The 24,610-nt window shown below is 41.8% G+C and overlaps 1 protein-coding gene across 2 annotated transcripts in view; it reads left to right on the top strand.

The window, feature by feature from the left end:
• The window catches only part of Mapmodulin (acidic leucine-rich nuclear phosphoprotein 32 mapmodulin), a 72,093-nt gene that overhangs the window by 24,418 nt on the left and 23,065 nt on the right, over positions 1 to 24,610 (top strand). For both annotated transcript variants that reach the window (XM_071691047.1, XM_071691046.1), the window contains exon 4: positions 9,997 to 10,109. In XM_071691047.1, coding sequence (XP_071547148.1) covers positions 9,997 to 10,109 — 113 coding nt within the window. The remainder of the gene's footprint in view (positions 1 to 9,996; positions 10,110 to 24,610) is intronic.

The following is a 24,610-nucleotide window of genomic DNA, read 5'->3' as shown; positions in this document are numbered from 1 at the left end:
TTCATTTAGAAAGTTATAACGTTCGGCTTTCACCATTCTGCTCACTTCCCTCAGTGATATCTTTAACAGTATGTGAATTGGTTTATCAAGCATATAGATAGGGTTGTGCGGAGGAGGGCGGATATGTTTAAAATCAAATGTTTGAGGACAATATTTGGTGTGAGGTGGTTTGATTAAGTAATGAAATGGTAAGAGAGATGGATAGTAATAAAAAGTGTGGTTGAGAGAGCAGAAGAGGGTATGTTGAAATGGTTTGGTCTCATAGAGAGAATGCGTGAGGAAAGATTGACAAAGAGGATATATGTGTCAGAGGTAGAGGGAATGAGGAGAAGCAGGAAACCAAATTGGAGGTGGAAGATGGAGTGAAAAAGATATTGAGCGATCAGAGTCTGAACATACAGGAGGGTGAAAGGCATGCAAGGAATAGAGTGAATTGGAACGATGTGGTGTACTGGGGTGAACGTGCTGGCAGTGGATTGAACCAGGGCATGTGAAGCATCTGAGGTAAACCATGGAAAATTTTGTGGGGCCTGGATGTGGAAAGGGAGCTGTGGTTTCGGTGCATTACACATGACAGCCGGAGACTAAGTTTGAGCATATGTGGCTTTTTTTTTCTTTTCATTTCTTTTCCTAGCGCTGCCTCACGAGGGGGGGGGTGCTATTTCATGTGTGGCGGGGTGGCGACGGGAATGGATGAAGGCAGTAAGTATGAACGTAATAAGTATGTGTGTATGTACATGTATGTATACATTGAAATGTAGAGGTATGTATATGTGCGTGTGTAGGCATTTATGTATATACTTGTGTATGTGGGTGGGTTGGGCCATTCTTGTCTTTTCCTTGTGCTACCTCACTAACGTAGGAGATGGCAAAAAAGGATAATGAAAAGTTAATAATCTGCACATATGATGAGATATCAGAAGGAACACCCCCACCCATCTCTCTCTCTCTCTCTCCAGTCGTGGACAAAAGCCCACATCAAAGTCGAGCCTTAATTGAAATATAGAGAGGATTATGGAGGGGGAAACAAAACAAGGGAAAGTATTTAGATATTTGGCGGAAGTAGGAAGCCTGATTTTTAAAATGTGCCAGGTCATAGTTATTGGGTAGGACATGAATGTGTAGTGTTTCAAAGCTTTTAGGTGTAGGAAAAGAAAGTTATCAGAATAGCCCACCCTTGACTTGCTAGTGACCACACAGTAATCATGTGACTGCAGCTTACTGAGTATTCCATGGTCTAGCTAGAGTAGAGGTAACATAAGCAGCCTGCTCTTGGAGCAAAAACCAAAGTAATATCTGTAGAAGAAAAATGAACCCACATTGCAGCATAGGGCAAATGGGTCAAGTTTTCAACTTAACCTTTGAGTGTTTATAAGTCAGACCCCTTTCAACTCTGTCAAGTAAGGGTGCAGAGCTAGAACTGTCCCCAGATGTGAGAGCAGTATTTCATGCAAGGACAGATCACTCCTTTGTATAAATGGAGCAACTGTTCAGAAGAAAATAAATTTCACCTAAACAGGACTTGCACTTTCTCTGAGGCAGACTTAGTTATTTCTGTAATGTGAGCTTTCCAAGGAAGGATGTATGTTACTGTAATACCAAGTATGTTAAGTCGAGGTGAAATTACAGAACCATCATAGGCAACAGGAAAGTTGTGAGGGAGACTGGGTCTTGGAGGCATTAAACCTAACCAAATTGCATATACCCCGCTGAGGTAACCCGTCTGAGTTTATTGAGGAAGTTGAGATGAGATGTTAATCAAAGTGAAAGAAGAAATAGCAGAATTGAAGGATGTGGAGTAGTGTAGTGTTGAATGGTCAATATATGAGTGCATTTAGTTATTTGTGAAAGAGAGGAAATTGTCGATTAAAAGGAGAAAAAGTGTAGGGGACAGGACAACCTTGAGGGACACTGCTGTTGATGGAAATAGGGGGAAGCTGGTCTATTAACATCCACAGAGATAAATCAGCCAGAGAGGAAGCTAAATATGAAGGAGCTAAGTGAGGAAGGGAAACCAAAAGAGGGGAGCTTAGAGATGAGATCCCAGATGCCATACCCTTTCAAAAGCAACCACGTGAGATTTTCCAAAATCTTTCAGCGATGACGACCAGACATTAGTAAGATAGGAAAGAATATCATCTGCAGATCTTGCCTTACAGGAGTGATACTGGTAAGATAAGATGTCTTTATTGTCAAATTGCATATATGATACAAAAGGAAATTCTTTTTGGCTAGAAGCTCAATTCACGTTTAAATATTATAAGAATTATGAAAAAGAAATTATGATATATCACTTGAAGAATCATCTTTTGCACTCAGAAGCTATATCACAGAGAGTTACAGCATCTTTAGATGGTTAGACTGTAGTGTGCTTTTTGGTACAGATGATTGATTTCCTGAATCTATCAGTGGGCTGCATAGGCAGAGACATTCTTCTTTCTTTCCTGACCTTAGAAATACAAAGCATTGGTGTAGAGGATAGGTTGCTTCTTGTATGATCTTCACCTGCTTCATTGCACATTCCTTATACAGCATATCTAATGTTTTAGTGTTTGCACCCAATTTCCTAGTTTTCTTAACACTTTTCTCAGGTGATCAAACAGAAGACTGTAAGTTCCAACTCATGGTTCCAGAAGTAGGAAAAGTCTTGGTTTTATTACAGAATTGGAACAGACTAGCAAGCACATGTGCAAGTTCAGAGGCATACTCTTTCAGCATGAGTCCATAGAGAGAAGCACTTTTCTGACAGTCTGAAAAAAGATCACTTTGAGGGGCATGGGATTAGTAAAAGCAGTAGCAAGGGGGTGAGAGATGTTAATGTCATCCAAAGTGGAATTAGAGAAGAGGAGAAATGGAAACCAAAGAGAGTTGCTTTGTCTTTGGGAGAGACAGCTGTAGTATTTTCAGCATGGAAAACTGAGGGAAAGGTGGAGTGACAGTTGTTAGTAATGCCCTTAGCCAAAGGTGAAAAGGACTATCTGTGGATGATGAGAGGTTATCACTTCCCTTGTAAAAAGGAATGCTGTGCAATGATTACAGGCAATGACAAATGCATAATGGGTGTCGCAGAAAGGAGTTTTTCCAAGCCCAGTAAGCCCGGTCCCTTGCCGGAATAGCCTCAGAACAGGAGTGGTTGAGACATGGATTAGTAGTAAAGGTTGTCTTGGAGAAAGAGGGGATAAATTTTTCCATTCCCACGGCAGTAACTTCTACTATGCGTTTGTGGAGACAGAAGCATAACCACATAAAAGATGGTTATTCCTGTAAGCTTTTATGTTCAAGACATTAGTTATATTATTTATTTATTTATTTTGCTTTGTCCCTGTCTCCCGCGTTAGCGAGGTAGCGCAAGGAAACAGACGAAAGAATGGCCCAACCCACCCACATACACATGTATATACATACACGTCCACACACGCAAATATACGTACCTATACATCTCAACGTATACATGTATATACACACACAGACATATATATACACATGTACATAATTCATACTGTCTGCCTTTATTCATTCCCATCGCCACCCTGCCACACATGCAATAACAACCCCCTCCCCCCTCATGTGTGCGAGGTAGCGCTAGGAAGAGACAACAAAGGCCCCATTCGTTCACACTCAGTCTCTAGCTGTCATGTAATAATGCACCAAAACCACAGTTCCCTTTCCACATCCAGGCCCCACACAACTTTCCATGGTTTACCCCAGACGCTTCACATGCCCTGGTTCAATCCATTGACAGCACGTCGACCCCGGTATACCACATCGTTCCAATTCACTCTATTCCTTGCACGCCTTTCACCCTCCTGCATGTTTAGGCCCCGATCACTCAAAATCTTTTTCACTACATCTTTCCACCTCCAATTTGGTCTCCCACTTCTCCTCGTTCCCTCCACCTCTGACACATATATCCTCTTGGTCAATCTTTCCTCACTCATTCTCTCCATGTGACCGAACCATTTCAAAACACCCTCTTCTGCTCTCTCAACCACACTCTTTTTATTACCACACATCTCTCTTACCCTATTATTACTTACTTGATCAAACCACCTCACACCACATATTGTCCTCAAACATCTCATTTCTAGCACATCTACCCTCTTGCGCACAACTCTATCCATAGCCCACGCCTCGCAACCATACGACATTGTTGGAACCACTATTCCTTCAAACATACCCACTTTTGCTTTCTGAGATAATGTTCTCGACTTCCACACATTCTTCAATGCTCCCCGGATTTTCGCCCCCTCCCCCACCCTATGATTCACTTCCGCTTCCATGGTTCCATCTGCTGCCAAATCCACTCCCAGATATCTAAAACACTTCACTTCCTCCAGTTTTTCTCCATTCAGACTTACCTCCCAATTGACTTGACCCTCAACCCTACTGTACCTAATAACCTTGCTCTTATTCACATTTACTCTCAACTTTCTTCTTTCACACACTACCAAACTCAGTCACCAGCTTCTGCAGTTTCTCACTTGAATCAGCCACCAGCGCTGTATCATCAGTGAACAACAACTGACTCACTTCCCACGCTCTCTCATCCACAACAGACTGCATACTTGCCCCTCTTTCCAAAACTCTTGCATTCACCTCCTTAACAACCCCATCCATAAACAAATTAAACAACCATAGAGACATCACACACCCCTGCCGCAAACCTACATTCACTGAGAACCAATCACTTTCCTCTCTTGCTACTCGTACACATGCCTTACATCCTCGATAAAAACTTTTCACTGCTTCAAACAACTTGCCTCTCATGCCATATATTCTTAATACCCTCCACAAAGCATCTCTATCAACTCTATCATATGCCTTCTCCAGATCCATAGATACTACATACAAATCCATTTGCTTTTCTAAGTATTTCTCACATACATTCTTCAGAGCAAACACCTGATCCACACATCCTCTACCACTTCTGAAACCACACTGCTCTTCCCCAATCTGATGCTCTGTACATGCCTTCACCCTCTCAATCAATACCCTCCCATATAATTTACCAGGAATACTCAACAAACTTATACCTCTGTAATTTGAGCACTTGCCTTTGTACAATGGCACTATGCAGGCATTCCCCCAATCCTCGGGCACCTCACCATGAGTCATACATACATTAAATAACCTTACCAACCAGTCAACAATACAGTCACCCCCTTTTTGAATAAATTCCACAGCGATACCATCCAACCCCGCTGCCTTGCTGGCTTTCATCTTCCTTAAAGCTTTCACTACCTCTGTTTACCAAATCATTCTCCCTAGCCCTCTTACTTTGCACACCACCTCGACCAAAACACCCTATATCTGCCACTCTATCATCAAACACATTCAACAAACCTTCAAAATACTCACTCCATCTCCTTCTCACATCACCACTACTTGTTATCACCTCCCCATTAGCCCCCTTCACTGAAGTTCCCATTTGTTCCCTTATCTTACGCACTTTATTTACCTCCTTCCAAAACACCTTTTTATTCTCCCTAAAATTTAATGATACTCTCTCACCCCAACTCTCATTTGCCCTTTTTTTCACCTCTTGCACCTTTCTCTTGACCTCCTGCCTCTTTCTCTTATACATCTCCCACTCATTTGCATTATTTCCCTGTAAAAATCGTCCAAATGCCTCTCTCTTCTCTTTCACTAATAATCTTACTTCTTCATCCCACCACTCACTACCCTTTCTAATTTGCCCACCTCCCACGCTTCTCATGCCACAAGCATCTTTTGCGCAAGCTATCACAGCTTTCCTAAATACATCCCATTCCTCCCCCACTCCCCTTACCTCCTTTGTTCTCACCTTTTTCCATTCTGTACTCAAGACATTAGTATTCTGTTCATATCTTTTCTAGGTATCTCAAAGATGTACAAAAACTCCTCCTCGTTCCGTCTCTGGTGTTGGGCTATGGTGTCTTCCACAGTAAAGACTTTTGAATATTTTAATTACTCACAAATCCTTACATTATCATCTACAGTTCTTCCTTCTCAATTCCTTAACCTATTTAGCTGCTCTTTAACTGACAGCTGACTCCTGTAAAAGTTTTGGATTTTCTCCTGCCTTTCCCTCATTATACTTCCCAAAGTTAGATAATTCCTCCTTTCTTATTGTGCTGTACTCAGTGCTTGCTCTCATATACATTGCCAATGCTGGCTGACTGGTGTGCTGTCTATTTCTTCGCCATTGCACAACTTAAAGCATCTTTGCTTTTTTACTCTTTATATTAAACTTCAGGCTGTATTTTATTTAGATGATGAATCCTCTCCCTCCTATGCCTTATGGTTCCCTCCTTATTGCCATGTACCCATCTTGGCAGAATTGTTGAGATATTTTCTCATTAGCAACCTTTGTTTCCACTATACCAGCAATATCTGTCTCTCTCTATCTATATCTCTAATGCCTGTTCCCTCTGGAACTCCCTCAAAAGGGGTGGCCACAGCAATAGGTTCTCCATAACTAGTGAACTTCAGTTCTGTTTCTTACGTAATACCTTTAGTGCCTCACCCTTGACAGGCCACTGGCAGAAAGCAACTCTAGCACAGTGCTTGCAAAGGCTTCTACCTAATGTTCCTTCTGACTACTGCTACCTAAAGCTCCTGCCTTATCTTCTTCCCCACTATTTCTACCTAATGCTCCTGCCTAATGTTTCATCCTACTATTTCCACCCAATGCTATTCCCTAAAACACTCCTACCTTTTACTTCTATCTATTGCTCTTACCGTTTTGCCAAAAGGCAGGGCTAGTTCATAGTGTTCACTGGAGGAAGATCTATAGCTATGAAGAACAAGCTGTGTGCTGTCAAGTGTTATGTGACAAAAAAATGAGATTATACATTTCTTGACAATGTGAATAGTCCACATGTGGCTGATGCAGAATGAAAAGTCAGAGGAGTGCAGCTTGACATCCACTTAAGTGCTCACTCACTCCAGCAGTATCAGGGGCTTTATCCCATATATGATTATTAAATTCCATTTTTTTTTTATTTTATTTTATTTTTTTTTTTTTGCCGCTGTCTCCTGCGTTTGCGAGGTAGCGCAAGGAAACAGACGAAAGAAATGGCCCAACCCACCCCCATACACATGTATATACATACGTCCACACACGCAAATATACATACCTACACAGCTTTCCATGGTTTACCCCAGACGCTTCTCATGCCCTGATTCAATCCACTGACAGCACGTCAACCCCGGTATACCACATCGCTCCAATTCACTCTATTCCTTGCCCTCCTTTCACCCTCCTGCATGTTCAGGCCCCAATCACACAAAATCTTTTTCACTCCATCTTTCCACCTCCAATTTGGTCTCCCACTTCTCCTCGTTCCCTCCACCTCCGACACATATATCCTCTTGGTCAATCTTTCCTCACTCATTCTCTCCATGTGCCCAAACCATTTCAAAACACCCTCTTCTGCTCTCTCAACCACGCTCTTTTTATTTCCACACATCTCTCTTACCCTTGCATTACTTACTCGATCAAACCACCTCACACCACACATTGTCCTTAAACATCTCATTTCCAGCACATCCATCCTCCTGCGCACAACTCTATCCATAGCCCACGCCTCGCAACCATACAACATTGTTGGAACCACTATTCCTTCAAACATAGCCATTTTTGCTTTCCGAGATAATGTTCTCGACTTCCACACATTCTTCAAGGCTCCCAGGATTTTCGCCCCCTCCCCCACCCTATGATCCACTTCTGCTTCCATGGTTCCATCCGCTGCCAGATCCACTCCCAGGTATCTAAAACACTTTACTTCCTCCAGTTTTTCTCCATTCAAACTTACCTCCCAATTGACTTGACCCTCAACCCTACTGTACCTAATAACCTTGCCCTTATTCACATTTGCTCTTAACTTTCTTCTTTCACACACTTTACCAAACTCAGTCACCAGCTTCTGCAGTTTCTCACATGAATCAGCTACCAGCGCTGTATCATCAGCGAACAACAACTGACTCACTTCCCAAGCTCTCTCATCCCCAACAGACTTCATACTTGCCCCTCTTTCCAAAACTCTTGCATTCACCTCCCTAACAACCAGTTATTTACCTTTTACTATTAATCTGTCAGTCTGACATTGCCGTCTTTCTCTCCTATTCTTTCAGCAGTTTCATCAGGACTGTTCTGTCTCTTTGCCTCATTTTGGTGTCTCCATTTTTTTGTGTTCTGACTGTATTCTTTGCATTGCTTCATCTCTTCCATTGATATATACATGTGATGGGTGTCCCATTGAGTTCCACCCAGCCTTAAGGTTCCTAGCATCCCAAAGTGCTTCCTGTTTAGATGACTCCAAGTCAAATGAAATTGTAGTTGGCTGCCCTCTTATGTCTTGATTATAGCTACCAGTCCTTCTCCATTTATCACAGAAATTGCATCTAGCAATGCTATAGCCTCAATTAATATTTTATTAAACATTTCTTCTTGCCCCTTTCTTAGCTATTGTATGATTCTCCTTCCAATCTAAGAATAGTCTGATCTACATCTGTCAACCTCCAGGTTTACCACGCTTTCTAACTTTAATGCTACCCACTTTTCAGGTAGGTCCCTCCGTGGTCAATTGTCAATTCTGTGTCTTAGACTTTATCTAAAATCTTTCTTTTAGGTAACAAGCAACTGTCTTGTATGCTCTGTATTTTTCTAACCCTTCCATCAATTAGGCCTGAAACTTTCTTGACTGCTGCATCTCTAAGAGTAAATGTTATACTTTCAATAGCTTCATTTAATTCCTGCATACCTATGGAGACATGCTATCAATGGACCAAACCAGAGCATGTGAAGCATCCAGGGTAAACCATGGAAAGGTCTGTAGTGCATGGTTATGGATAGGGAGCTGTGGTTTTAGTGTATTGCACTTGACAGCTTGGGAATTGATGTGAGCAGATGTGACCTTTCTTTGTCTGTTCTTGGTGCTAACACAGGAAAGTGCAACCAAGTATGAAGAAAAACTATCTATGACCCTGGGTCTACATTCATCTCAGTCTTCATGCTCTGTCAATTGATCAACTACCAAAATTGCATCTTCTGCACTTCCCTACCTACTACTGTTACTGGATTCCTTAAATATTTTAGTTTCTTTAAATGAAGAGCTATATAGATTTTGTATGCATTTTAGTCCTTTCCTCTTACTGAACAGCCTCTAGGACATACAAAAGAGACCCACCAGATCCTATTTGATTTTTTATGAAACCCATTTTTTCCCCCTAAGATTATGTACCCCAAGAATTCTCCCTCTGAATTAAGTTGTAGTCATACCCAAGGACTACATTTCTCATCCTTGAGGTTTTCTCTCATCTCATGACAACATTCTTGATCCTTGAAATGATTCCCCAGTTTTTGAACTCCTTTAGTTTTGTTACCTACTTGTCTTGCTTCTTTGTATTTTCCCATATTTCCATATAACTGGTCTCTTGTGGATCCTTTTTATCTCTCCCTTTTGTGTCTTTCATGGGGAACATGTTAGTTTTATAGTTCATTTGAAGGTTCAAGGAGGAAAGGTCAACCTGAGAATTGAATATGGTTAGAGAAGTTTTAGACGAAGATTGTATGGGAATGAAGGGATGTGAACAGAGTAGTTGGTCTAAGTTCACTAATCAGTCTAGTTTGCAAAATGAAAATGTATGCAGCACTGTTATTAGCAATTAAGTTCATATTTCACCTTAACTCACTGGGCATGGGTTGAGATGTGACTTCAGAGGTTGTGTGTATTTGATCCATCCTATGGAATTAATAATGACTGATAATTGGATATAGATTTAAAGTTGAAGCTTTGCCTTTTCAGAATTGTATGGTAAGTATAGATATTGTCATATTTGTGCCATTTGTGAATGCCTAAGCTCTAGTGATTTTACACTCGTGGATGTGTTTGGGAGGGTATTTATTTTCTCAGTGATAAAGACATAGACTTGTATTCCAAAGGAAGTCTGAAAATATTTTCATTTTGTTTTAGTATTTAAAGTTAACAGTTTTTTTTTTTTTCTTGGATACAGAAGGAAATTAAGTCTCTAATCAATTTGGATCTATTCAACTGTGAGGTGTCACAAATTGAAAACTACAGAGAAAAGGTGTTTGCTCTCATTCCCTCTCTAATCTACCTGGATGGGTAAGTGAATCTCAGCCTTCACATAACTTTATTTTATTTTCATAGTAACCCCTAGCCATTCTCTCTCTCTCTCTCTCTCTCTCTCTCTCTCTCTCTCTCTCTCTCTCTCTCTCTCTCTCTCTCTCTCTCTCTCTATTTTTTTTTTTTTCTGCTGTCTCCCGCGTTTGCGAGGTAGCGCAAGGAAACAGACAAAAGAAATGGCCCAACCCACCCCCATACACATGTATATACATACGTCCACACACACAAATATACATACCTACACAGATTTCCATGGTTTACCCCAGACGCTTCACATGCCTTGATTCAATCCACTGACAGCACGTCAACCCCGGTATACCACATCGCTCCAATTCACTCTATTCCTTGCCCTCCTTTCACACTCCTGCATGTTCAGGCCCCGATCACACAAAATCTTTTTCACTCCATCTTTCCACCTCCAATGTGGTCTCCCTCTTCTCCTCGTTCCCTCCACCTCCGACACATATATCCTCTTGGTCAATCTTTCCTCACTCATTCTCTCCATGTGACCAAACCATTTCAAAACACCCTCTTCTGCTCTCTCAACCATGCTCTTTTTATTTCCACACATCTCTCTTACCCTTACGTTACTTACTCGATCAAACCACCTCACACCACACATTGTCCTCAAACATCTCATTTCCAGCACATCCATCCTCCTGCGCACAACTCTATCCATAGTCCACGCCTCACAACCATACAACATTGTTGGAACCACTATTCCTTCAAACATACCCATTTTTGCTTTCCGAGATAACGTTCTCGACTTCCACACATTCTTCAAGGCCCCCAGAATTTTCGCCCCCTCCCCCACCCTATGATCCACTTCCGCTTCCATGGTTCCATCCGCTGCCAGATCCACTCCCAGATATCTAAAACACTTCACTACCTCCAGTTTTTCTCCATTCAAACTCGCCTCCCAATTGACTTGACCCTCAACCCTACTGTACCTAATAACCTTGCTCTTATTCACATTTACTCTTAACTTTCTTCTTTCACACACTTTACCAAACTCAGTCACCAGCTTCTGCAGTTTCTCACATGAATCAGCCACCAGCGCTGTATCATCAGCGAACAACAACTGACTCACTTCCCAAGCTCTCTCATCCCCAACAGACTTCATACTTGCCCCTCTTTCCAAAACTCTTGCATTCACCTCCCTAACAACCCCATCCATAAACAAATTAAACAACCATGGAGACATCACACACCCCTGCCGCAAACCTACATTCACTGAGAACCAATCACTTTCCTCTCTTCCTACATGTACACATGCCTTACATCCTCGATAAAAACTTTTCACTGCTTCTAACAACTTGCCTCCCACACCATATATTCTTAATACCTTCCACAGAGCATCTCTATCAACTCTATCATATGCCTTCTCCAGATCCATAAATGCTACATGCAAATCCATTTGCTTTTCTAAGTATTTCTCACATACATTCTTCAAAGCAAACACCTGATCCACACATCCTCTACCACTTCTGAAACCACACTGCTCTTCCCCAATCTGATGCTCTGTACATGCCTTCACCCTCTCAATCAATACCCTCCCATATAATTTGCCAGGAATACTCAACAAACTTATACCTCTGTAATTTGAGCACTCACTCTTATCCCCTTTGCCTTTGTACAATGGCACTATGCACGCATTCCGCCAATCCTCAGGCACCTCCCCATGAGTCATACATACATTAAATAACCTTACCAACCAGTCAACAATACAGTCACCCCCTTTTTTAATAAATTCCACTGCAATACCATCCAAACCTGTCCTTGAGGTTTTCTCTCATCTCATAACAACATTCTTGATCCTTAAAATATTCCCGTTTTTTAACTCCTTTAGTTTTGTTATCTTTTTGTCTTGCATATCATTACATTTTTTGATTTCCCAAAAGAAGGAACAGAGAAGGGGGCCAAGAGAGGATATTCCTTCTAAGGCTCAGTCCTCTGTTCTTAATGCTACCCCGCTAATGCGGGAAATGGTGAATATGCATGAAAAAAGAATATATAGATATAAATATTTTAACTTTCTAAAAGGGGAAACAGAAGAAGGAGTCATGTGGGGAGTGCTCATCCTCTTCGAAGGCTCAGATTGGGGTGTCTAAATGTGTGTGGATGTAACCAAGATGAGAAAAAAGGAGAGATAGGTAGTATGTTTGAGGAAAGGAACCTGGAGGTTTTGGCTTTGAGTGAAATGAAGCTAAAGGGTAAAGGAGAAGAGTGGTTTGGCAATGTTTTGGGAGTAAAGTCAGGGGTTAGTGAGAGGACAAGAGAAAGGTAAGGAGTAGCACCACTGAAACAGGAGTGGTGGGAGTATGTGATAGAGTGTAAGAAAGTAAACTCTAGATTGATATGGGTAAAACTAAAAGTTGATGGAGAGAGATGGGTGATTATTGGTGCATATGCACCTGGGCATGAGAAGAATGATCATGAGAGGCAAGTGTTTTGGGAGCAGCTGAATGAGTGTGTTAGTGGTTTTGATGCACGAGGCCGGGTTATAGTGATGGGTGATTTGAATGCAAAGGTGAGTAATGTGGCTGTTGAGGAAATAATTGGTATACATGGGGTGGTCAGTGTTTTAAATGGAAATGGTGAAGAGCTTGTAGATTTATGTGCTGAAAAAGGACTGGTGATTGGGAATATCTGGTTTAAAAAGAGAGATATATATAAGTATACGTATGTAAGTAGGAGAGATGGCCAGAGAGCGTTATTGGATTGCGTGTTAATTGATAGGCCCGTGAAAAAGAGACTTTTGGATGTTAATGTGCTGAGAGGTGCAACTGGAGGGATGTCTGATCACTATCGGGTGGAGGCGAAGGTGAAGATTTGTAGAGGTTTTCAGAAAAGAAGAGAGAATGTTGGGGTGAAGAGAGTGGTGAGAGTAAGTGAGCTTGGGAAGGAGACTTGTGTGAGGATATACCAGGAGAGACTGACTACAGAATGGAAAAAGGTGAGAACAAAGGAGGTAAGGGGAGTGGGGAGGAATGGGATGTATTTAGGGAAGCAGTGATGGCTTGCGCAAAAGATGCTTGTGCATGAGAAGCGTGTGAGGTGGGCAGATTAGAAAGGGTAGTGAGTGGTAGGATGAAGAAGTAAGATTATTAGTGAAAGAGAAGAGAGAGGCATTTGGACGATTTTTGCAGGGAAATAATGCAAATGAGTGGGAGATGTATAAAAGAAAGAGGCAGGAGGTCAAGAGAAAGGTGCAAGAGGTGAAAAAGAGGGCAAATGAGAGTTGGGGTGAGGTAGTATCATTAGATTTTAGGGAGAATAAAAAGATGTTTTGGAAGGAGGTAAATAAAGTGCGTAAGACAAGGGAACAAATGGGAACTTCAGTGAAGGGGGCTAATGTGGAGGTGATAAAAAGTAGTGGTGATATGAGAAGGAGATGGAGTGAGTATTTTGAAGGTTTGTTGAATGTGTTTGATGATAGAGTGGCAGATATAGGGTGTTTTGGTCGAGGTGGTGTGCAAAGTGAGAGGGCTAGGGAAAATGATTTGGTAAACAGAGAAGAGGTAGTAAAAGCTTTGCGGAAGATGAAAGCCGGCAAGGCAGCAGGTCTGGATGGTATTGCTGTGGAATTTATTAAAAAAGGGGGTGACTGTATTGTTGACTGGTTGGTAAGGTTATTGAATATATGTATGATTCATGGTGAGGTGCCTGAGGATTGGCAGAATGCTTGCATAGTGCCATTGTAGAAAGGCAAAGGGGACAAAGGTGAGTGCTCAAATTACAGAGGTATAAGTTTGTTGAGTATTCCTGGTAAATTATATGGGAGGGTATTGATTGAGAGGGTGAAGGCATGTACAGAGCATCAGATTGGGGAAGAGCAGTGTGGTTTCAGAAGTGGTAGAGGATGTGTGGATCAGGTGTTTGCTTTGAAGAATGTATGTGAGAAATACTTAGAAAAGCAAATGGATTTATTTTATTTATTTATTTATTTTATTATACTTTGTCGCTGTCTCCCGCGTTTGCGAGGTAGCGCAAATGGATTTATATGTAGCATTTATGGATCTGGAGAAGGCATATGATAGAGTTGATAGAGATGCTCTGTGGAAGGTATTAAGAATATATGGTGTGGGAGGAAAGTTGCTAGAAGCAGTGAAAAGTTTTTATCGAGGATGTAAGGCATGTGTACGTGTAGGAAGGGAGGAAAGTGATTGGTTCTCAGTGAATGTAGGTTTGTGGCAGGAGTGTGTGATGTCTCCATGGTTGTTTAATTTGTTTATGGATGTGGTTGTTAGGGAGGTGAATGCAAGAGTTTTGGAAAGAGGGGCAAGTATGCAGTCTGTTGTGGATGAGAGTGCTTGGGAAGTGAGTCAGTTGTCGTTCGCTGATGATACAGCGCTGGTGGCTGATTCATGTGAGAAACTGCAGAAGCTGGTGACTGAGTTTGGTAAAGTGTGTGAGAGAAGAAAGTTGAGAGTAATTGTGAATAAGAGCAAGGTTATTAGGTACAGTAGGGTTGAGGGTCAAGTCAATTGGGAGGTAAGTTTGAATGGAGAAAAACTGGAGGAAGTAAAGTGTTTTAGATATCTGGGGGTGGATTTGGCAGCAGATGGAACCATGGAAGCGGAAGTGAATCATAGGGTGGGGGAGGGGCGAAGGTTCTGGGAGCGTTGAAGAATGTGTGGAAGTCGAGAAGATTATCTCGGAAAGCTAAAATGGGTATGTTTGAAGGAATGGTGGTTCCAACAATGTTGTATGGTTGTGAGGTGTGGGCTATGGATAGAGTTGTGCAGAGGAGGGTGGATGTGCTGGAAATGAGATGTTTGAGGACAATATGTGGTGTGAGGTGGTTTGATCGAGTAAGTAATGTAAGGGTAAGAGAGATGTTTGGTAATAAAAAGAGTGTGGTTGAGAGAGCAGAAGAGGGTGTTTTGAAATGGTTTGGTCACATGGAGAGAATGAGTGAGGAAAGATTGACCAAGAGGATATATGTGTCAGAGGTGGAGGGAACGAGGAGAAGTGGGAGACCAAATTGGAGGTGGAAAGATGGATTGAAGAAGATTTTGAGTGATCGGGACCTGAACATGCAGGAGGGTGAAAGGCGTGCAAGGAATAGAGTGAATCGGAACGATATGTTATACCGGGGTTGACATGCTGTCAATGGATTGAACCAGGGCATGTGAAGCGTCTGGGGTAAACCATGGAAAGTTGTGTGGGGCCTGGATGTGGAAAGGGAGCTGTGGTTTCTGTGCATTATTACATGACAGCTAGAGACTGAGTGCAAATGAATGTGGCCTTTGTTGTCTTTTCCTAGCACTACCTTGCACACATGAGGGGGGAGGGGTTGTTATTTCATGTGTGGAGGTGGCGATGGGAATGAATAAAGGCAGACAGTATGAATGATGTACATGTGTATATATGTATATGTCTGTGTGTGTATATATGTATACGTTGAGATGTATAGGTATGTATATTTGCGTGTGTGGACGTGTATGTATATACATGTGTATGTGGGTGGGTTGGGCCATTTTTTCGTCTGTTTCCTTGCACTTCCTTGCTAACGCGGGAGACAGCAACAAAGCTAATATATATATATATATATATATATATATATATATATATATATATATATATATATATATATATATATATATATATCTTTCTTTCTTTCATACTATTCGCCATTTCCCGCATTAGCGAGGTAGCGTTAAGAACAGAGGACTGGGCCTTAGAGGGAATATCCTCACCTGACCCCCTTCTCTGTTCCTTCTTTTGGAAAATCAAAAAAAAAAAAAAAAACGAGAGGGGAGGATTTCCAGCCACCCGCTCCCTCCCCTTTTTTTTTTTTTTTTTTTTTTTTTTTCCAAAAGAAGGAAGAGAGGGGGCCAGGTGGGGATATTCCAAAAAAGGCCCAATCCTCTGTTCTTAACGCTACCTCGCTATCGCGGGAAACGGCGAATAGTATAAAAAAAAAATATATATATATATATATATATATATATATATATATATATATATATATATATATATATATATATATATACATGTGTATGGGGGTGGGTTGGGCCATTTCTTTCGTCTGTTTCCTTTCGCTACCTCGCAAACGTGGGAGACAGCGACAAAGCAAAAAAAAAATATATATATATATATATATATATATATATATATATATATATATATATATATATATATATATATATATATATTATATTTATTTTGCTTTGTCGCCGTCTCCTGCGTTTGCGAGGTAGCGCAAGGAAACAGACGAAAGAAATGGCCCAACCCACCCCCATACACAATGTACACACACACACGCCCACACACTCAAACATACATACCTATACATCTCAATGTACACATATATATACACACCCAAACACATACATATATACCCATGCACACAATTCACACTGTCTGCCCCTATTCATTCCCATCGCCACCTCGCCATACATGGAATACCATCCCCCTCCCCCCTCATGCGTGCGAGGTAGCACTAGGAAAAGACAACAAAGGCCCCATTCGTTCACACTCAGTCTCCAGCTGTCACGCAATAATGCCCGAAACCACAGCTCCCTTTACACATCCAGGCCCCACACAACTTTCCATGGTTTACCCCAGACGCTTCACATGCCCTGATTCAATCCACTGACAGCACGTCAACCCCGGTATACCACATCAATCCAATTCACTCTATACCTTGCCCACCTTTCACCCTCCTGCATGTTCAGGCCCCGATCACACAAAATCTTTTTCACTTGCATCTTTCCACCTCCAATTTGGTCTCCCACTTCTCCTCGTTCCCTCCACCTCCGACACATATATCCTCTTGGTCAATCTTTCCTCACTCATTCTCTCCATGTGCCCAAACCATTTCAAAACACCCTCTACTGCACTCTCAACCATGCTCTTTTTATTTCCACACATCTCTCTTACCCTTACATTACCTACTCGATCAAACCACCTCACACCACCCACACATTGTCCTCAAACATCTCATTTCCAGCACATCCACCCTCCTGCGCACAACTCTATCCATAGCCCATGCCTTGCAACCATACAACATTGTTGGAACCACTATTCCTTCAAACATACCCATTTTTGCTTTCCGAGATAATGTTCTCAACTTCCACACATTCTTCAAGGCTCCCAGGATTCTCGCCCCCTCCCGCACCCTATGATTCACTTCCGCTTCCATGGTTCCATCCGCTGCCAGATCCACTCCCAGATATCTAAAACACTTTTACTTCCTCCAGTTTTTCTCCATTCAAACTTACCTCCCAATTGACATGACCCTCAACCCTACTGTACCTAATAACCTTGCTCTTATTCACATTTACTCTTAACTTTCTTCTTTCACACACTTTACCAAACTCAGTCACCAGCTTCTGCAGTTTCTCACATGAATCAGCCACCAGCGCTGTATCATCAGCGAACAACAACTGACTCACTACCCAAGCTCTCTCATCCACAACAGACTTCATACTTGCCCCTCTTTCCAAAACTCTTGCATTCACCTCCCTAACAACTCCATCCATAAACAAATTAAACAACCATGGAGACATCACACATCCCTGCCGCAAACCTACATTTATTGAGAACCAATCACTTTCCTCTCTTCCTACACGTACACATGCCTTACATCCTCGATAAAAACTTTTCACTGCTTCTAACAACTTGCCTCCCACACCATATATTCTTAATACCTTCCACAGAGCATCTCTATCAACTCTATCATATGCCTTCTCCAGATCCATAAATGCTACACATATATATATATATATATATATATTAATTTTCCAAAAGAAGGAACAGAGAAGGGGGCCAGGTGAGGATATTCCCTCAAAAGGCCTAGTCCTCTGTTCTTAACGCTACCTCGCTAACGCTTGAAATGGCGAATAGTATGAAAGAATTATATATATATATTTATTTATTTAATTATTTTGCTTTGTCGCTGTCTCCCGTGCCTGCGAGGTAGCGTAAGGAAACAGACGAAAGAAATGGCCCAATCCACCCCCACACTCATGCACACACACACACATCCACACACATAAACATACACACCCACACATCCCAACGTACACACATATATACACACACAAACACACACATATACATACATGCATACAATCCACACTGTCTGCCCCTACTCACCCCCATCGCCACCCCGCCACACATGGAATAACATCCCCCTCCCCCCTCATGTGCGCGAGGCGCAGCGCCAGGAAAAGACAACAAAGGCCCCATTCGCTCACACTCAGTCTCCAGCTGTCATGCAATAATGCCCGAAACCACAGCTCCCTTTCCACATCCAGGCCCCACAGAACTTTCCATGGTTTACCCCAGACGCTTCACATGCCCTGATTCAATCCATTGACAGCATGTCGAGCCTGGTATACCACATTGATCCAATTCTCTCTATTCCTTGCCCACCTTTCACCCTCCTGCATGTTCAGGCCCCGATCACTCAAAATCTTTTTCACTCCATCATTCCACCTCCAATTTGGTCTCCCACTTCTCGTTCCCTCCACCTCCGACACATATATCCTCTTGGTCAATCTTTCCTCACTCATTCTCTCCATGTGCCCAGACCATTTCAAAACACCCTCTTCTGCTCTCTCAACCACGCTCTTTTTATTTCCACACATGTCTCTTACCCTTACATTACTTACTCGATCAAGCCACCTCATACCACTTATTGTCCTCAAACATCTCATATCCAGCACATCCACCCTCCTGCGCACAACTCTATCCATAGCCCACGCCTCACAACCATACAACATTGTTGGAACCACTATTCCTTCAAACATACCCATTTTTACTTTCGGAGATAATGTTCTCGACTTCCACACATTCTTCAAGGCTCCCAGGATTTTCGCCCCCTCCCCCACCCTATGATTTACTTCCGCTTCCATGGTTCCATCCGCTGCCAGATCCACTCCCAGATATCTAAAACACTTTACTTCCTCCAGTTTTTCTCCATTCAGACTTACCTCCCAATTGACTTGACCCTCAACCCTACTGTATCTAATAACCTTGCTCTTATTCACATTTACTCTTAACTTTCTTCTTTCACACACTTTACCAAACTCAGTCACCAGCTTCTGCAGTTTCTCACATGAATCAGCCTCCAGCACTGTATCATCAGCGAACAACAACTGACTCACTTCCCAAGCTCTCTCATCCCCAACAGACTTCATACTTGCCCCTCTTTCCAAAACTCTTGCATTCACCTCCCCAACAACCCCATCCATAAACAAATTAAACAACCATGGAGACATCACACAGCCCTGCCGCAAACCTACATTCGCTGAGAACCAATCACTTTCTTCTCTTCCTACATGTACACATGCCTTACATCCTCGATAAAAACTTTTCACTGCTTCTAACAACTTAACTCCCACACCATATATTTTTAGTACCTTCCACAGAGCATCTCTATCAACTCTATCATATGCCTTCTCCAGATCCATAAATGCTACATACAAATCCATTTGCTTTTCTAAGTATTTTTCACATACATTCTTTAAAGCAAACACCTGATCCACACATCCTCTACCACTTCTGAAACCACACTGCTCTTCCCCAATCTGATGCTCTGTACATGCCTTTACCCTCTCAATCAATACCCTCCCATATAATTTACCAGGAATACTCAACAAACTTATACTTCTGTAATTTGAGCACTCACTCTTATCCCCTTTGCCGTTGTACAATGGCACTATGCACGCATTCCGCCAATCCTCAGGCACCTCACCATGAGTCATACATACATTAAATAACCTTACCAACCAGTCAACAATACAGTCACCCCCTTTTTTTAATAAATTCCACTGCAATACTATCCAAACCCGCTGCCTTGCCGGCTTTTATCTTCCGCAAAGCTTTTACTACCACTTCTCTGTTTACCAAATCATTTTCCCTAACCCTCTCACTTTGCACACCACCTCGACCAAAACACCCTATATCTGCCACTCTATTATCAAACACATTCAACAAACCTTCAAAATACTCACTCCATCTCCTTCTCACATCACCATTTCTTGTTATCACCTCCCCATTAGCTCCCTTCACTGAAGTTCCCATTTGTTCCCTTGTCTTACGTACTTTATTTACCTCCTTCCAGAACATCTTTTTATTCTCCCTAAAATTTAATGATATTCTCTCACCCCAACTCTCATTTGCCCTCTTTTACTACATTAAGTACTGTAATGTAACATTACATTCCTTCATCTTCATCATATTGCCACTTAGTATGAAATAGAATTAAGTAAATCAAAGGAAAGTAAAACTAGAGGAGTATTATGGTATAATACAGGTGCATTATGGTATAATACAGGTGATTGCTATTGTTGAGAATTTTTGTTATTTTCAGTAAGGTTTGTGGATGTTGTAGAGTATTTTACACAATCACTCATTTATGATTAATCTATACTGATGAAGTTATAGCATTTTTTTTTTTTATGCTTGATTGCCATTTCCCACATTAATGAGGTGTTTAGGGAGGACATTTATTATATAAAGACAGTTAAGACATCCCCAAGATTGTTTTTTCTTTCAGGTTATAGAAGGCAACAAAAGTTTGATGAGAGGGTTGCACTAGTCAACAAAGATTTTGTCCTATGGAAAAATATGTTTCTTATGTATTTTTCATGCTGAATCAAAATATGTTTTCAGAATTTCTCTATCACATAATTTTTTATTGTTTCAGCATACTTGCATATCATTTCATACAGTATACATATGTACCAGTGCTGTACAGAGCATGTGAAACAAAAAGTAACAAACACAGCTATATTCATTGTGAAGTGCAATAGCTTCTTTTTGAAAGCACAAGCCTAGATAAATGAGTCACCAGGGCCCTGCAGAAACACAAATCGAAATTTTGGGACATTCAGCCAGTGCCCATTCCTTAGTAGCAGTTCTCTGTCGGTTGCAGGCTAGAACTCATGTATAAACAGTAACTTTTCCACTCTGTTGACAGATTGTGCTTTTGTGTATTTAAGTGTTGTGCTGATACCCAATCCACCATTATAATGCTGAGAGCCTGTAAATAGTCTGAATTCTTTCTGCTATATCTGTGGTGAATTGACAATCATACAGAGTGAAAAAGATTTTGAGCGATCGGGGCCTGAACATACAGGAGGGTGAAAGGTGTGCAAGGAATAGAGTGAGTTGGAATAAGGTGGCATACTGGGGTCAACGTGCTGTCAATGGAATGAACCAGGGCATGTGAAACGTCTGGGGTAAACCATGGAAAGGTCTGTGGGGTCTGGATGTGGATAGGGAGCTGTGGTTTCGGTGCATTACACATGACAGCTAGAGACTGAGTGTGAACACATGGGGCCTTTTTGTCTGCTTTCCTGGCACTACCTTGCTTAAGCAAGGGGTAACGATGCTGTTTGCTGTGGGGTCGGGTAGCACAAGGAATGGATGAAGGCAAGGAAGTATGAATATGTGCATGTGTATATATGTATATATATGTATATATGTGTATATATGTATATGTGTTTGTGTGTGTGTTTTTGTATATTTGTATATGTTGATATGTATATGTGTGTGTCTGGGCATTTATGTATATATGTATGTATATGAGTGGATGGGCCACCCTTCATCTGTTTCCTGGCACTGCTTTGCTGATGCGGGAAACAGCGATCAAGTATTTTTATATATATTTATTGTACTTAGTTGCTGTCTCCCGCGTTAGGGAAGTAGCGCAAGGAAACAGACGAAAGAATGGCCCAACCCACCCACATACGCATATATATGAATAAATGCCCACATACACCAACACACTTATAAATAGTCACAAAAACGTTCTTTTTTACCCCTCATTAAAAAATGCTATGAGCATTACTTTGATTGTAAAGTGGATGACCAGGATAAACAACCAAGTAGAGGAGTATATGGATCCAGCATTTGAAGCAAGCTGGTGTTTAAGTGAACCACATTTGCTGACTCAAGGAGAGCTTAATGATCTCGTCCGCAATTTGAATTTGTCTAAGAAGCAAGCGGAACTTTTGGGTTCCAATTTAAAGGGCTGAAATCTTGTCCAGAATGTACATATACATATATACATGTACATATACATGTACATATACATATATACAGAGATATACATATATAGACATAAATATATATACACATGTTCCTATGAGTCCACGGGGAAAATGAAACACGAAAAGTTCCCAAATTTTCTTGTTTCATTTTCCCCGTGGACTCATAGGAATATCTTGATCACGCGCAAAATTGTGATCCTTTACAAATATACACCTGTACATATTCATACTTGCTGCTTTCATCCATTCCTGTTGCCACCCCGCCACACATGAAATAGCATCCCTTCACCCTCCAGCAAGGTAGTGCCAGGAAAGACAAAAAAGGCCACATTCATTCACACTCAGTCTTGCAGTCATGTGTAATCCACCAAAACAAGAGCAAGGTTATTAGGTACAGTAGGGTTGAGGGTCAAGTCAATTGGGAGGTAAGTTTGAATGGAAAAAAACTGGAGGAAGTAAAGTGTTTTAGATATCTGGAAGTGGATCTGGCAGTGGATGGAACCGCGGAAGTGAATCATAGGGTGGGGGAGGGGGTGAAAATCCTGGGAGCCTTGAAGAATGTGTGGGAGTTGAGAACATTATCTCCGAAAGCAAAAATGGGTATGTTTGAAGGAATAGTGGTTCCAACAACGTTATATGGTTGTGAGGTGTGGTTTATGGATAGAGTTGTGCGCAGGAGGGTGGATGTGCTGGAAATGAGAAGTTTGAGGACAATTTGTGGTGTGAGATGGTTTGATCGAGTAAGTAATGTAAGGGTAAGAGAGATGTGTGGAAATAAAAAGTGCGTGGTTGAGAGAGCAGAAGAGGGTGTTTTGAAATGGTTTGGGCACTTGGAGAGAATGAGTGAGGAAAGATTGACCAAGAGGATATATGTGTCGGAGGTGGAGGGAACGAGGAGAAGTGGGAGAACAAATTGGAGGTGGAAAGATGGAGTGAAAAAGATTTTGAGTGATCGGGGCCTGAACATGCAGGAGGGTGAAAGGCGGGCAAGGAATAGAGTGAATTGGATCGATGTGGTATACCGGGGTTGACGTGCTGTCAGTGGATTGAATCAGCGTCTGGGGTAAACCATGGAAAGTTGTGTGGGGCCTGGATGTGGAAAGGGAGCTGTGGTTTCGGGCATTATTGCGTGACAGCTACAGACTGAGTGTGAACGAATGGGGCCTTTGTTGTCTTTTCCTAGTGCTACCTCGCACACATGAAGGGGGAGGGGGATGGTATTCCATGTGTGGCGAGGTGGCGATGGGAATGAATAGGGGCAGGCAGTGTGAATTGTGTGCATGGGTATATATTTATGTGTCTGTGTGTGTATATATATGTGTACATTGAGATGTATAGGTATGTATATTTGCGTGTGTGTGTGTACATTGTGTATGGGGGTGGGTTGGGCCATTTCTTTCGTCTGTTTCCTTGCGCTACCTCACAAACGCGGGAGACAGCGACAAAGCAAAATAAATAAATAAATAAATAATTTATGGATCTGGAGAAGGCATATATTAGAGTTGGTAGAGATGCTCTGTGGAAAGTATTAAGAATATATGGTGTGGGAGGCAAGTTGTTAGAAGCAGTGAAAAGTTTTTATCGAGGATGTAAGGCATATGTACGTGTAGGAAGAGTGGAAAGTGATTGGTTCTCAGTGAATGTAGGTTTGTGGCAGGGGTGCATGATGTCTCCATGGTTGTTTAATTTGTTTGTAGATGGGGTTGTTAGTGAGGGGAATGCAGTAGTTTTGGAAAGAGGGGCAAGTATGCAGTCTGTTGTGGATGAAAGAGCCTGGGAAGTGAATCATTTGTTGTTCGCTGATGATACAGCACTGGTGACTGAGTTTGGTAAAGTGTGTGAAAGAAGAAAGCTGAGAGTAAATGTGAATAAATGCAAGGTTATTAGGTACAGTAGGGTTTAGGGACAAGTCAACTAGGAGGTAAGTTTGAATGGAGAAAAACTGGAGGAAGTGACGTGTTTTAGGTATCTGGGAGTCGATTTGGCAGCGGATGGAACCATGGAAGTGGAACTGAATCATAGGGTGGGGGAGGGGGCGAAAGTTTTGGGAGCGTTGAAGAATGTGTGGAAGTCGAGAACATTATCTCGGAAAGCAAAAATGGGTATGTTTGAAGGAATAGTGGTTCTAAGAATGTTATATGGTTGCGAGGCGTGGGCTATAGATAGAGTTGTGCGGAGAAGGGTGGATGTGCTGGAAATGAGATGTTTGAGGACAACATGTGGTGTGAGGTGGTTTGATTAAGTGATAATAAGGTAAGAGAGATGTATGGTAATAAAAAGAGTGTGATTGAGAGAGCAGAAGAGGGTGTTTTGAAATGGTTTTGTCATATGGAGAGAATGAGTGAGGAAAGGTTGACGAAGAGGATGTATGTGTCAGAGGTGGAGGGAACGAGGAGAAGTGGGAGACCAAACTGGAGGTGGAAAGATGGAGTGAAAAAGATTTTGAGTGATCGGGGCCTGAACATGCAG

The sequence above is a fragment of the Panulirus ornatus genome, chromosome 50 (assembly GCF_036320965.1).
Source record: "Panulirus ornatus isolate Po-2019 chromosome 50, ASM3632096v1, whole genome shotgun sequence".
NCBI lineage: Eukaryota > Metazoa > Arthropoda > Malacostraca > Decapoda > Palinuridae > Panulirus > Panulirus ornatus.
The sequence above is the reverse complement of the archived record's forward strand: the minus strand, read 5'-3'. Positions and strand labels throughout refer to the sequence as shown.